Below are 16277 nucleotides of genomic sequence, written 5' to 3'. Positions count from 1 at the left end.
TAAAGAAGGGTTTAAACTCTCAAAGTCACCTATAATTGCAGTTACCATTTCGTCTGCCAACTCTTGCATTTTCTCTGCCTCTTGGCAAAGGCAGTGACTTGGAGGAAATTCACTTGGTGGAAGAAATATGGAGGTGTGAAATCGGACTGAGTAGAAAGCATCTTACATTACACGCAGAAATTAAAAAGCACTTACTTAGTATCGGGGACCATACGCTGGCATAGTTCTGTGTTAGCTCATTCCCACTTATGTAAGTCGCCCTAAGCAGAGCGTAAAACATTAAGTAACCTTCTCCTCCCTTTTGTCTTTCAGATTCCTTTGTGGCACTGAATGGTAAGGAAGATATTACTCTCATAATTCCATACTGGTGGAAACCTATCTGAGAATGTCTATTTCATTAATCCTCTTGAGTATGTTCAAATCTTAAGTTTCTTTTTAATTAATTTTTTATCCTCATCATTTTTTTATAGACATTTCAACTCCTCTACCAGATAATGAAATGTCTTACAACACAGTGTATGGTCAGTTTACGGATTTTTTTTTTTTTTTTAAATTCGTAAAGTCATTCATCCAGCAGTAGTTTATAGTTTTCATTCCTAAACATCATGGACCAGATTCTTTGTTACTTTAGGGCCCCAATTCACTAAAATTATTTATTAATTTCACTGTCCTTCAAAAATTACTCTGCCTATGTGAGACAATTGATGTGGGAGACTGAGTCCTAAATTTTTAATCCAGATAACATGAAATATGCCAACCTTAGGGAATTTGGTGAATACATTTAATGAGTTCTTGAGGGAGAAGAAATTGCTTTTGAACATAAGTATATCCAAGACAAAGGAATAATGCTCCTAACTGATAGACTATAGCTCCTCAGCTGATACAGTTCACCATCCCCCAAAATGCTGGCACTCAGGACAATACCCTCTGCTGGCGAAAATCTATACAGGATACACAGCTCAGGCTCTTATTAGACAAAACTTTCCAATATAGTATGAAATTGGCCACTGAAATTTAAGCTCAAAAAGAGTATGAATATTTAGACATGTTTTCAGTGCGATTTCTTCAGAATGTAGACAAGGAAGAGTGACGCAGTGGAAATGATGTGCAAACAGGATTTATCTCATTGTTCTTGGTCTGAAATACACAATCACTATATTAAACAAAGCTACTAAGCCCATAAACAGAATATTCTGAACTCTTTATATGAGAAGTTGAAATGGAGCTGTTCCATTTACATTTCTCAAGGTACCCCCAAATATTTATTAGGGTAAACTATCCATGTGTTTTTTCAAAGTATGATATGAAAAACATCCATGTGATGGCAAATTTAAGCCTCTGCATTATAATGCAAGCTGTGAGTTTCATGTATACACAGCCATTTTATAGTTTGTGTGTTTAAGATATATAATCAAGCAACAGATCCAGGACAGTCTTTAAGTACAGAAATAGGTAAATAAGGGAGGGAGAAAAATAAATTTTAAAAAAGGGAAAAGAAAAGAAACAAAGGGGAAGGAAAAGAAAGCAGTGCAGATTTATGATCCAAAGAAATAGTTCCTGATGGCTACAAATGTGTTTAATAGCTCTTTGTAAACTCTCACTCCCTGTGTCAAATTAGCATACATAAATAGCCTTTTTGAATATCTTAAAGACTGGCTTATACATTGGAGCTGTGTAGGTATGGAAAACGGTGCTTGGTTTCTCCTGACTGGCCTCCTTGTGAAGTAAGGCAGTGTGGAGTAGATAAGCCCACAGAATTCATCCACCTTTAATGTTCCCTCATCTATGATTGAAACCAGAATATTGAACACCAAAGACTAGAAGAAAAATTGCTCAGAAGGCAGATGTCACCTAGTTGAGACTGCCTTGAGGAAAAAACTGCACTTAGCATCTGCTTTTTTCCAGTATGATACTTTGCGATCATTTCCTATAATTGAATAGTCTTCATCAGATTTTGAGAAATTAAGATCTTGAAATGAATTGAACCAGCAACCTCCCCAGCATTCATCAATCATACCAAGACCAATTTTAACTCCCAGGTAATTTCTTAAATAGACAGAATAATTAAACTATGAGATACTCTTATGAACAAAAATCACTGCCTAAGCTATGTTCTCTCTTATTTCCTTTACAAAAGGAAAGGTACTTAATTAATGCTTCCGTGTTAACACTTTAAGGGATGATGCTCATTCATTTTCAGGTCTTGAGGCAACTAAAGAAGAGGTGGAATTTTTCTTTCAGCTAATGATCCTATCCATTTCAGGCTAAATCTATTCAATGTGAAGCAGTTAGATGATTAATTGACCATCAAAATGAGAGCTGGTTCAGACAGTACTTACAAAAATATTGGCAACTTTTTAAAATAAACCATTGCAAGGGATGTTAATTTTGGAGTTAATAAACCCAGAATAGATTTCACTAATTCATTCAGCAAATACTTGTTGAGCGACTACTGTGTCCTAGGCACTGTACTGGGCGCTGTATTTGTAGCATCGAAAGAAGAAACAAATTGCTATTTGTATGAGCATGGATATAGACAAGAAAGCCAATTCCAAAGTAAAAAGTGCATGCACACTGTTTCTAGCTGTATCCTCTGCATGTCCTGCACTCTGTGGCTGAGTGTAGGCTCATAGAGCCAACTACAAAACCAGAACTGCCCAACCCAGGAAAAGGGATCATTTCAATAAACGATGCAGAGTTTCTGCTTGTCAAAAGCTCTGTACCACACCAGTTACATATGCAAGAATCCCTTTTAGTGAATTGGGCCCTGATTATTTTCCTTCTCTCTTCCTCTCTTGTATTGATTTAGTGTCTCTGTTTTGTGTCTAATTGTCTACAAACATTGTTAATAGGTTAGAGTAGTATGAAGGGTATCTAACCTCTGGAATTACAATGACTTGTAGATATAGAGAAACAATATGATGCATTAACGTTAACTTTCAAAATATACCTATTTATTTGTATTTTATGAGAATGATAAAGCATAAGCTCCATTGATTAAAATGTGACCTTTCTTATTGGACTGACAAGACAAAAATTCCAAATCTACTGACATACGATATCACATCCACAAATGTTTGCCTATTTTTGTAGCATTATTTTGGTTGCAAAGTCTCTTAGGGAATGCACAAAAATAATACAACCTTAAAAATCAGACTAGAAGATGGAATATAAGTGGTTTCCTTGTAATTTTTTTTTAAGCTTGGAGAGGTAATAACACATCTTTGAATTCAAACTGAGGACTGCTGCTTAATGGTGCTTTTACAGGGTGGTTCTAAAATTTTTGAGAGTCAGGTATTGCTTTCTCTGACTGTTTAATTCACCACTGGCACGTGTCTCCTATCCTCAAGCATAAGTTTAAAAGATTACAAACCTCATGCTGCTCAGTTTTTTCTTTCCAGTAAATCAGATGCATGGTTTCTCTAGATTTACATATAGAAAATCGAGATGTGGTGGGTATTAGACTAACACTTCAGTGATAGGAAGAAGAGACTGATTTCTCATATTTGTGTAAAACATTCTCTTACCTAACTACCATCTGGTCCACATTAATTTCCTCTCATAGCCATAGCTTTCCATTACCAATGAGTTTTCCATGTATTCACAGCATATGGGCCAGGAAATCTTTCTACAGAGAATGTGTCCCTTAGGCATATATTTCCCCTAGATTACCGTATTAAGAAATGTTCTCCCTAAACCATACTTACGGCATTACCATAAAATTGCCTCTTGAACACAGTTAAATTGAAAGTGCTCAAAATGCATATCAATTCAGGTAAAAGAAATCTTGCTACTTGGAGGGGAGGTATTTTTTATTCTTCCCCACTTTCTCTTTCTAACTCCCTACAAAGCTATTTCTAATTGTTTGCTTATGCTGGGCACTGAATTTTCTCTTAGGCTGACCATATATTTTATTAAAGTAGTCTTGAATTCAGGAGTGGAAAAAAAAAAGTTATGTTTTAGACCTCAATGTAAGCTGAAAGGAAATAAAGGAACTTCTATATTTCCATTTCTCAGGCTGATTTTCCTGCCCCTGTTCTCTTATCTGTATCATGACATGAGATGTGAACCTCAGAAATGTAAAAACAAAAAGTCTAGAATAAAGCATTCCTTGAATTTTAATGAACATGCTTTTAGCAGCTGGATACGAAGCAGACTATTTTCAACAAACTGAATGTTTCCCACTTGTCTGAGAGCCAAACAAGTGCCATACAGAAAGGGACCTCTTCAATGTTACCAAAGCTTTGTGGCAGCATTTAAGTGTGGTGGCTCCATAGAAGTCACTATAGCATGGACGAGCCACTTGGCTTGCTTTTTCCTGCTAATCAAAGTTTTAAGAAGATAAAAAGCTATCTTTGTTATATATGTTTTGTCTGTAATTTGCAATATTACAGTCTCCTGGGGGGAAATCCAACTTCCAATAATAATTGTAAAAAAAAAAAAAAGAACTGTACTTATTCTTTTAATCTGTCTTTCTAGAGGCCAGTATTTTATTTATCATGTGCATGGTGATCATACTTCAAGGCTGGAGCTTTTGGAGTTGTTGTGAGTCTGCCCTACTTTCCACCAAAGGCACCAATTATACATGCACAGTAGTTGCCCTTATATCTTTTAAAAATTGTTCAAGAGGTTGTTCTATGTAAGCCAAAAACTCCACTTGAAAATCACAAGGAGGTCATATTTTATTTCTACCAGAGAGAACAGGTATCATTGTGTCAGCTTGGATCAAAGCACCTGATACAATCTGTATTTAACCTTGTGGAATGATGGAGGGAGAGCTTACAAACGAATTCACAGGAAATGGCTAGAGTTTCTGCTGTAACTCTCAACCTAGCCATTCTTCTCATATTATCCTATGGTAGCTTATCTGAACCTCAGAAATCTATCCTTTTCTAATTTGAATCATTTTAGTCAATGCAGCCTCAGAAACGGAAACCGTCTATTGAAATAATACACAAAAGGGACAGCCGTAAAAGCGTGTAGCCGTTGAAGCCTCCATTCCAATGAAAAAACAGTGGGAATAGATCCCTTTGGAAACCACTAACTATTCCCAGAAAGAGGAATGCCTGTGAACTTGAGTTGAACCTGAAGACTAGACACACTGTAGAACCTCCATAGGAAGGGTGCAGAGTAACTGAGTTACTTGTGATAGGGACAAGACTTACCCACTACCAGAAACCTGCCCCATCGGTCACAAATGGGATTCCCAGAGTGGACACTTTCTGTGTTTAGTGCTGCCATGGGAATATCAAAGAATGACACTGGCCTTTCTTGAGCACCTATGTGTCAGACACTGTGCAAGATGCTTTCACCATTATGTCACTATCCTCCCAACACCGAGAGGTATCTTTATCCCCACTGGGTGCACAGGAAGAGGTTAAGTGATTCCCTGAGGCCCACCCAGCAAGTATGAGAGATAGGATGTGGCCCTTCATTTTCTAACTACAAGTTCAATGGGCTTTCTGCTGAACACACCCCACACCACCACCACCACCACCACCACCACCACCACCACCACCACCACCACCACCACCACCACTAAGCCGTGTCATTTCTAGGGCCATCTCCTCTCAGTCTTACAGCCAGCTTGGGTGTCCCACCTCCAGGCCTCTGTGCAAAGGGAATGTGGGTCTCTCTGGTGATGTTTTCCTAACTGTATTTGTGATGAAAACAGGGCATTCCAGTTCCCTCTTGCCCAGCACAACCACATCAGATTCGACGGCTCAAGAGGGGTATGAGTCTAGGGGAGGAATGCTGGACTGGAAGCATCTGCTTGACTCACCTGACAGCACAGACCCTTTGGGGGCAGTGTCTTCCCATAATCACCAAGACAAGAAGGGTAAGGCCTTGGAAATGCCTCTTCCTCTCGGGGGAGAGGGAGGGAAAAGTGGGGAGGACTGTGTAACTGCTTCCAGCTGAATTTTGGCAGCATTTAAGGAACCTCCAATGTGCTATGATTGAAAGTTTCTCGAAAAAGACTGCAACCCCATCCTCTATGTGAGGCTTGATCCTAAATTATTCTCTGACCAAGGAAAAACCACACAAAACAAATAATATGTCCTCTGAGCTTCCTCTACCCGAAAAAGGTGTGGCTTGGCCCGAAGCAGATGCTGGCTTCTGACATCCCTTGCCACTCTTCTTAGTCTCATTTTGTGATTTTTGGACCCTCTTTTCCCACCATAATGTGATGGAATGCAGTTCGGGCTTTGGCAAGTGAATGCAATTGAAGTAAAGGCCTTGTTAATCAGTGAATTGAGAAATAGCAGGACAAAGTCTTTTCTGGCTGGTAGCATCTCTCACTGTTGCATGGTGCTGAATTTGAATAGAGCCATGTTCCTCAGACGTACTGTAATTGCCCTTAGAGGATAGTAGCTAAGACAAAAATATGTTATTTAATCAAGCAGAATTGCTATGCATTTAAAACGGAAAGGAAGCCACACTAAATGAAAGGGACTCTACTGTGAACTGTCCTAAATTCTCCTTTGCTTTCTTTGCTTAGCTGCAGACAGGAAATGTCATCTCTTTTCTTGCCATTTGCTGCTTCTGGTAACACATCCTACTTTAGTTGCAGCTGCAACCAAAGAGGCCTTTACTTGTCCAAAAAACAGTCTTGTAAATCAGAGACTGAAAAGCCCAGTTATGTTGCTGAGCTGTTTCCCCCCATTCAGAATTGTTTACTTCTATATGTTTTCAAGAGTTTCATCCAAGCGGGAGTTTGAGTTTCAAGGGCAGAGCAGCCACCGTGACCCTTGGAAGACAGTCGCTATTGCACCCTCCCCCAGAGTGTTCTGCATACATATCTCCATCTTCACTTTTAGACAATGCTTTCTGGTCAGACTCTCAGGCTACATTTTCATCTGCTTTTTTGCTTCTCATCTCCTGAGAGTGCTGGGCACTCTGCTGCTCTATTTGTCAAGTCAAAATATAAAGATGGAGCCCCTTTTCTCTTGTTCTTGAGCGTGTCCTCTTAACTGATTTTATTTTCTTCTATAGACTTCCTCTTAGTAATAAGCCCTGACTCAAATCTTTTTTTTTTTTTTTTTTTTGAGATGGAGTCTTACTCTGTTGCCCACGCTGGAGTGCAGTGGTGCGATCTCAGCTCACTGCAACCTCCGCCTCCCAAGTTGAAGAGATTATCCCTGCCTCAGCTTCCCAAGTAGCTGGGATTATAGGTGCCCGCCACCATGCCCGGCTAATTTTTGTATTTTTTTTTAGTAGTGACAGGGTTTTGCCATGTTGGCCAGGCTGGTCTTGAACTCCTGACCTCAGGTGATCCACCCGCCTCGGCTTCCCAAAGTGCTGGGATTACAGGCTTGAGCTGCTGCTCCCAGCCAAATCTTTTTTTTTTTTTTTTAAGCTGGTTTTGTCTCATCTCCTTCTTTCAGTTTGAGGGATTCCCTGCTCTTTCCATCCCGAGAAAGCTCCAGGTAGAAGAGAAACTGTCCGGACAGATTACAAGCCTTAGCATATGCCAGTATTTGTTATGTGTGGCTCCTGACCTCAGATGTGCTAGTCCTGACTGTATTCTCAAGAAGAGAAAACTTAGTAGAAATCACTTTGTTTTTGCCCACTGCGTTTTTTCTGAAACAAAATAAAACAAACAGCCTTTCCAATAAAGCATTAAATATGCCAACTAAATATCTAGCTGTTGGTTGCAGTAATTTTCTTTTCACTTCACTGAGAGGGGTAGCGTGAATTTTCTCTAATCGTTAACTCCCCCCAAGGAATGGAGGTTCTCAAAGAGTCCAATTAACACTTTGACAGATCATTTTAAAATTCGGCATTGTTCATTCTCTTGGGTCTTATTATATTGACAAAGCTGGAAGCAGTCTACATATTGTCAAACAATGGTGGCAGAGGTGACTGCATGGGTGTTTAACATGATCACTGTTCTTGTGCTAGTAACTCCTTGCCTTGCCCTGTCAAATTTGAGTTTCTTTTCTATGATTGGTTGTATGTTTGATGGGGCAATGCCAATGAGTTGTTGTGCAGAAATTTTAAAGAAAAGATGTAGCTTAATGTTCCTTTTATCATAGTTTTTATGATTTTAATTTCCATTTTGCTCCAAATTGTTTTTTGTTTAATGTTCATGATTTATTTTCAACTTTTGTTTCATTTTGCCAAGCACTGTGTGGTATGACTTAGTGATGGCGTTACTCCGTTGGAAAAGTCTTGTTCCTTTTCTGACTCATCATGGAGTCCCTTAACTTGAACGAATCTGTGATGCCCTCGCTTCTTTTCATTCCCTGATGTCGGTGCCTTAATGATGTCACATCCGTGTGTGCAGCATCTCCCGGGATGCAAGAGTTTCATGGGTTTTCTAAGGGCCTGTGACGGGTGCTCTTTCTACTGGGTCGATTGTCTCATGAGAATGTGACATTTGTGTGCCCCAGCTTTAGGAGCTAAATATACTCTGGAATTGTTTCTAAAATCCATCACATTTCCTCACTAAGCAGAAAATGTGCCCGCTGACCAGCTCACTGAGGAGTCGTGTCCATTGCCCATTTTATTTTGGCCACTGGTAAAAAGGCCAGTGAGCAAGGCATGCCCATGGCTCTACTCTGCAGATATGCTGACTGCCAGTGAGCTGGTCCCATTCTTTGTCCACTTCATCCTCCAAACAATTCTCCATTTCCAGAGTATGTTTGCTGCGTTTTTCTGTCTTTTCCTTGCTATGTCTTTCGTCTTGATTTAATCCTGTGCGTCCCTCACATTCTGTCGAAACACCCTTCCTCACCTTGCAGCCTAACCCCCTTCTGCTACCATTGTTCTTAGCCTCCCCCTTTCAAAATAACAGACCCAAACCCTCTGCCCCTCTGTGGAATGTTCCAAGGCTCTTTCCTTCTACACTGTGAGTAGCATTCTGATGCTGTATGTATATACAGTCATACTAACAAAGCGTGAGAAAAGACCTGCACAGCACGTGGAAGCATTATCATAGAAAATGAAGTAATTTTCTCTCTCAGTAACTGGCCTTGCCCTTCATTACCCTACTGGCCTTGTCTAATGTCTCTTGTCCTTGCTGCTTTTCTTTAAAATTGCCTGATATCTTTCAAGCCCTGGATTCATTAGTAAAAACACAGCCAACTGCTCTGTTTTATCTCTGGTTCCCTAGATGTCTGGAGCCTCTAGAGCGAGCCCTTTAATCACCAAGTTGATAAATGAGATGCAGCCCTGACTACTTCTTTCTTGGTTTTGCCACATTAAAAAATACATATTATTTATTCCTCCTATAACTATTGAGGTCGTAATGGGTAGTTACAAAGGGGCTCTAATCACATATAAATAAGAAAGAAAATCCAGTTTATTTTTAGATCTGGCTTATTCTCCACCACCACTTCCCACAGCAAAAGAAATAAGAGCTTTCTTTTTTAGGTTAAACAATACTGAGAACAAATAGCTATTCTTGTGCCTCTTATTCCTTACCAAAAGTAACAATACTTTAAAGCTGATTTCCAAGAAGTCTATGAGGTATGTAAGGAAATCAGCCACATCCAGAGCAGCCAAGAGAGCTGTGTAGCATGCACATAAAATGTAAATGCTGACCACTGCTATGAGGACACAAGAATATATCCTGAATAGAATAAAAATCCCCTACTTCAGACTTTATTTTATAATAAAGAGTTCTTGTGAGCTGTCAGAAAACAGACAAAATAGTAAATATAGAGCAGTTCCCATTTAACCAGAAATGCCAGAGTTGTAGTATGCTTCTATCTTTTGGGAAATCTTTAAAGTGAGATATTATCACATTATTACATTTAGTCCAGAAAATATGCACATTAAAGACAAGAATAAGATATATTACAGAAACAGAATTTAAATTAGAGATTAAGTGAATAAGCTAAAATGGATAGCAAATGTTGAATATATTTTAATCAATGTACAAGCTATTTGTATAAGCAGTTTTTAGTTTGGGAAATAATATTCTGCTAAGATTCATAAGATCTATAAAGATGATTAGTATTGTCCACATCTCACAATCCTAAATGGAATTTTATAAATCACAGATGTTATCAATAATTCTCTTTATAGTTAATTATTTATTCTTTAAATGTGCAGTAGCCTACAGCAGTATTTCCTCCGAGAGAGATGAGTAGCACCTTACATGGCATGATTTAGGTGGCAGGGATGTGATGGCCTTCAAGAGTATTGAGTCATGTGGTGGAAATTTATGCCCTTTTCATTGCTCTTTCAGTCTTCTGCGTTATCTTCTTGATTATGTGAAAGGAAAAGTCTCAGTTTGGTGTTTTCTCATTAACAACTCCCTAAACTTGCTACTATCTCTTTTTGACAAAGAGAGAATAGGGTTTACACTGGGGCTTTGTCTTCCAACTGGATCTAGCTGGTATTAACATTGTTTTGCTTTAAGTTAATTTTTATTTTTCTGGTTACATTTTATCTTTGAAAAGTGACACTTTTTTTTTTATTTGTGATAATGATATCAAGTTTCCCTTTGAAATACATTTTAAAGGTAATTTAAATAGAATATTAAGTGAATAATGCAGGAGTTATGAGGGATATAAAAATACTAAGTAAATAATATGGTAGGTGAGATTCATTGTTATGACTAAAATTGTAGTATTGGTAGTTGAATGACCAAAGTTTAGGTGACTATGTACTGTAGCAATTGAAGGAGTCCAGTGAAGATTAAACTATTACCAAGAACTTTGTTCTGACATTTGGAAGAATGAGGTTTGATGACCACTATACCCTCTCCTGGCTGGGCTTGCAAAACCAAGTGAATACATGCGTCACTCAAAGTGTTGAAATTATACAATCCAGTGCCCTTCTGATTTCTTTGCTACCTACTGAGCTTTGTGTTTGGGGATGGAAAGTTTCATGAAATAGAAATTTAAAGTAACGTGGATTTAGACTAATAAGAAATTAGCCACTCTAGGCTTGTTAAGCATCTGGCAAGTTTTTTCTCCACACCAGCAGCAAGCACCCTAGTGTGGTCTGCCGCTAGTTATTACTCATATTGTAGCCTAGGGAAAGTTGATGAAAAGCCTTTCCACTTTTCATCTATTTTGCTGATATCCATAAGGACTCTTGTGCTACACAGTGTTGCCCGGCCTGGCAATAGCCTGCCCTTGACCCTTCTCCTTTTCTCCCGTTCAAACTTTACCTATTCTAAGTTCCAAGCCTTCAGTGTCAGCCATCTTTATTAACAGACTGAGAAATCTCATTTTAGGTGAGTATAGTTAATCATAGATGCTACCCCCTGGTTACTCTTACATTTTAACACTCTCCCATGCTTAAAATCTAATGGATTTGGGATTTTAAAGCACCCTGGTTCTCCCAACACAGAAGGTAATTTTTTGGCTCCTATCAAGTCATATGTAAGTGATTTTATGGACAGAGAAAATTATTCCTGATGACAGTAATAAAGGAAGAAAAATAGGCCTCTCCTCTTTTCCTGACTCTTAAACTTGGGCTTAATTTTCTCTGCCATTTCTTCAGTAATATTACCGTTAACAAAAACATTTTCTGAGGTGTCTCAAGCAGAATTTATCACTGGCTCTGTGGTGCAATTTGGATGCCAATAAAGAGTAAGAGGCTGTATTAGAGATAGACGTAGTTCCTGTCCAAGAAATATCAAACACCAGACAGATGGAACACAGGTAGACACAAAAGCACACCAAAAGGCCTTTATGACCAACATTCTCTTTGTGAAATGCCAAAGCCACACACCACAGACTTTAAAAAAATATATTAGACAAGTAAAGACAACTTGGCTGAACACATCAAGGACATAGAACTGTGAAACAGTTTTTCAGCTCCTTTCCTTCAGTTCTTTCCCTCAGTACCAATATTGTAGCAATAACACATCACTTGACAAGGAAGACGAGGGAAGTGATGGATGTTTGGTAAAAGACTCATATTTAAAATTTTTGTGGGAGTGTTGGCAAACTCAGGCTTTTATTTTTTTTAAGCCTAAGCTTTATTTCAAGAAAAAAAAACTCATACTAATTTGCATTCCTTTTATTAGTAAAAATGATCCTATTGCAGTCGTTTTTAAATGTGAGAGTAGAGCAAGGCAGTTTCAAGGAGACTTCAGAAAAAGGGCTCCTGTCTTGGGGAGTACTAATAATGGGAGGGTAAGGGTTTTCACTTCCACTCAACAATGGAAAATTAACTGAGTCAGGTAGAACGTGCATGGTCAGAGGCAAGGAACGCGAAGAGATAGTGAATTGATTGTGACGGTTCCAAAAACTCTTTTGAATTAGAGATCACTTATTTCTGATTTTGAAGGTTAGAGGAAAGGCATCTTCAAAGTTCGTAAGAAATTTGGTACATAAGCTAGTATTGTTGCTGACTATGAAAAATACAGTTCTTAATATTTAGTTCATCAGTATTTTATTTATAAATTGTGCTATACATGCCCCATAAAGATTTATCATAATTTTTATTACTCTAAACTTTTAGAAATTAAACAGTTTAATTTTTAGAGAGTAAAGATTTAGCATCATTTTTATTACTCTAAACTGCCTGTAATCTCAGCTACTTGGGAAGCTGAGGCAAGGGAATTACTCGAACCAGGGAGGTGGAGGTTGCAGTCAGCCGAGATCGTGCCACTGCATTCCAGCCTGGGTGACAGAGGGAGACTTTGTCTCAAAAAAAAAAAAAAAAAAAAAAAAAAAAGAGATTAACAATTTTAATCTCTGAAAGTTTGGGTGGGTTTAAAGAATATTTGTGGGAGTCATTTAAAGCACACTGTTTGGGAGAACAAGAGTAGTGTTGCTAGGCAAAATACAGGATGCTCGTTTATTTGAATTGCAGATACACCTGAATAATATTTTTAATATTGAAACAAAACTAAATAATTGTTAGTGTAAATATACCGCAAATATTGCACAGGACATACTTTTAACTAAAACATTTTTGTTTATCTGAATTAACTGAGAGTACTTAAACTTTTTGCTACCTGACAATTCTATAGAAGATGTTACTGATAACTTACTCAGTGAATATATAAGATCTAATTTATATATTACATTTGGCCTTCAACTCTTAGAAATCTAGAATAATCCATATTCTGATATGTTTAAGAAAAAATCTTATTCCACGAAAAATATTCTTAGCATACTTGAGTTCAGAGAATGTCTATGAAATATTATATATGTGTTTGAAATGTGATAAAGAGTAATTTAAAGATTATTATTGAAAACAGGCTTTCAAATGCCACTTTCAAGTAAGGAAGGCTCAGAAATCAAATTGTTCTTAAAGAGGAGCATGGTTAAAACTATTGGTTCTTTTATGTTTTACTTAACCTCAAAATTTTAACAACTGTTATGTTAACCATATGTATTCCTTTTTCCTTCCTAAATTATATGGCTGCCCTCCTTTTTATTTTTATTTTTTTTATCATTTTCATGGCTTTGGAGGGGTAGAACTGGAATTCCGAAAGCACTAAAAAATAATAGTTTAATAATGCTGACAATCTCATCTCAAAGAAAGGCAAGACAGCAACCTTTCCTTTGTTTCTTTTTTCCTGCATTCAACAGAAATTGAACAAACATGTGCTATATGTAAACCTTATGCTGAGTGTCACAGAAGATACTAATTTGAATTTCACATAAACCTGGCATTCAGACAGCTTACAGTTTAGTGAGGGATACCCAAAGGTGATCTAAATGCTGGGGCAGAGTGAAGTCTGACAGTAAGGGAAGTCAAGGAAAGAGGGGGAGGGAGAGTACTAAGGGAGTCTAAGGGGTGGCACAACGAATTCCAAGTGGGGGACACAGGAAAGACCTTGCAAAGTCTTGAAGGAAAAGTTAGATTTCACAGGAAGAAGGGCATTCCAAGCTGAATAAAGTCCATGACCAAGATGCCACACTGTGAAATTACAGAGTGTAATAATAAAGAGGCAAGGAGTGTGTGGTGACTAAAGTGTATGGAGGACTAGAATGGGAAATGAGATTGAAATCATAGCCTGGAACCTTAAATGCCATGCCAAGGAGTTTTGGCTTTAGCAACAGGCAGTGGAGGATAGGAAGGCAGACGTTGGGAAGAAAAGGACCACAGGAGGGTAGAAGTGGGGAAAGACAAAGATAGCAAGATTGACAGGTGATACATATATAATAAATTGTTTATTTAATCATATTAGGTTATTAATTACATGTGCACAATAAGTTTGGGAAATGGAATTTTGCATCAATTTTGGATCTAAAGTGTCTGTTACTACACATCGCTGGCATTTTCCTGGTAGATGCTTCTTGCCTATCTAGCTCTATCCTAGGTAAAACCCCAGGCAAGCTGAACTCCAAACTTGGACTTCTTCCTCTCTTTAGTTAAAACAGTGGGGTTCAGCTGAGCACGGTGGCTTAATTAATAATATAATCCAGGATGCCACTGTTTATTTTTACTATATTAATATTTCTTGGTCACCTACGAGAAAAGGAATCTATATGTAGTCTCCGTCTTTTCTTTGAGGGACTGAGGAAAATGATATTGTGAGCAAGTCAGGTGCTGGGCTCTCAAATGGATGATGTGGGTTTCCATGTTTGAACGTGTGCAGGGGGAGAGGGTCCAGAGCCGAGAAGCCCAAGTGGGAGGCTGTAATTGTTCTTTCAGTAGTGTGGGCATAGATGTAGATTTGATATAATTAATTTTGTATCCTTTTGACAACTTGCTGAATTTATCTAAGGTCTTGATGAGATTATTGTGGAAAGGGTAGAAGGAAAAAAAAAAGTTAAATGTCAGCCATGTAGAAAGCTGTTTCATCTCTCTGCCTGCCTGAATTTGCACACCAGTATTTGAGTTTTCTTTTCTAGGGATACCACTAACCCTTTTATTTTTTAACCTAACATTCATTTTCTCAAAAAATGAAGGACTTAAATTATGATTATGGAGACTTGAACTTTCACTTTTAAAACGCCAACTTAAACCTTAGGGTATTAAAAAAATCAATTCACCTTCTAGAGGTGCTTCTCACCTTTAATCTCTAGCCACTTTTTCAAGCTGCATCTACTTGACATGACACTTTACCCCCACCCTTTTCCCTCAGTCTCTTTTTCCATTCTCTCCCATCTTTTCTACAAAAACACACACAATGACAAAGTTTTCTGACAGCTTAATGGAACTTTCAAGGACTACCGGGACTAGGTTAAGTGTGATCTTATTAACAGAACATCTGGAGTAGTTAAAAATTTGCTCTTTAATTGGTTCAACGGCACTGTGTTCATCTAGATTTTGTTTTGTCCTAACGATAAAATTGTGAAGAATCAATTAGTAGTTTGCATTATGTGGAAAAGTGGGAAAATAATATCCGCTTTGTCTCAGACCTTTCTTTCTGATAACCTAGTTTCACCAAGTTTTTTTTAAAAGGCTTGTTAGAAGTTTTACTTTGCAAACTTCACTGCTCCATAGACAAACTAGTCCACAGAGGGCAAAACAGTGGAAATCAGGTAATTTCCTGAGAATAGCTTCTCTTTTCTTGACATTATACATGAGACTGGCCTCAAACTACATAGGGCTTGCTCAAACTAACTACATCACGCATGCCATTATCCTGGAAAGACAGAGGATGAAAAAGGTGTGTTCATTTGTTGGTTCCAGGGAGATACAGGTTATGCAAGTAATAGATAAACTCTTGCAAAGTGTATGGGCTGCTCCAGGGACTGAAAGGAGCCATGTGAACCTCATCATACGTAAATCTCTTAGCACTTTAAATTGTGGAAACGCCCTGAAGTATACTACCGAAATGTAGTGGATATATTAAAATATACTGGGTGCACAGTAGATGGGATCTTAATTGGTGTCAGAAAGCCAATTACAGGCAATGTGAAGGTTTGTCACCCTTAATTAATATTTCTTAAGCTCTTATAAGTCTACAGCCTGACAACTATCTTTGTAAAGAGATTCATTTTTAATGGGGTAATAAATTTTTTTCCACTCCAATTATTTTTAAATTTCATATTTTTTAAAAGGTTGCATTCCTTTTCAAACAGATATCTGCAATTACTTCTTTTTTACTGAAATCAGAGGCAGTCATTATGAACAGTATAGAAATAATGGAAGTTCGGTATAGTCAACCACTGACAAGGCTTTATTAGAAAGGAAAATAGTGTCGAGAAATTTATAGGGCAGCAAACTGCATTATGCCTAACCTTTTGGACATATTAAAGCATGTCATTTCCAGTCTTACAGCCTCTTGTTATTCATAAATAATAGATAGCACTGGACACAATCATCCGACATTTGTTAAGGTAATAAATATACCCTAAGTGCTGATGGGTCTCGCACTCCATGATTTAAAAGCACACAGCAGAAATTCA

The 16277-nt window shown here is 37.9% G+C and overlaps 1 protein-coding gene across 6 annotated transcripts in view; it reads left to right on the top strand.

The window, feature by feature from the left end:
- Positions 1–16277, top strand: part of SEMA6A (semaphorin 6A) — a 132043-nt gene that overhangs the window by 101979 nt on the left and 13787 nt on the right. For 2 of the 6 annotated variants that reach the window (XM_063604599.1, XM_008952058.6), the window contains 3 exons: positions 313–333; positions 4480–4545; positions 5675–5839. In XM_063604599.1, coding sequence (XP_063460669.1) covers positions 313–333; positions 4480–4545; positions 5675–5839 — 252 coding nt within the window. Of the gene's footprint in view, positions 1–312; positions 334–470; positions 522–4479; positions 4546–5674; positions 5840–16277 lie in introns of all 6 variants that reach the window. The other 4 variants (XM_055112562.2, XM_003826715.7, XM_008952060.6 and 1 more) reach the window with 3 other exon arrangements.

This window comes from Pan paniscus, chromosome 4 (assembly GCF_029289425.2).
Source record: "Pan paniscus chromosome 4, NHGRI_mPanPan1-v2.0_pri, whole genome shotgun sequence".
Taxonomy (NCBI): Eukaryota; Metazoa; Chordata; class Mammalia; order Primates; family Hominidae; genus Pan; species Pan paniscus.
This window is presented reverse-complemented; position numbering and strand designations above follow the sequence as displayed.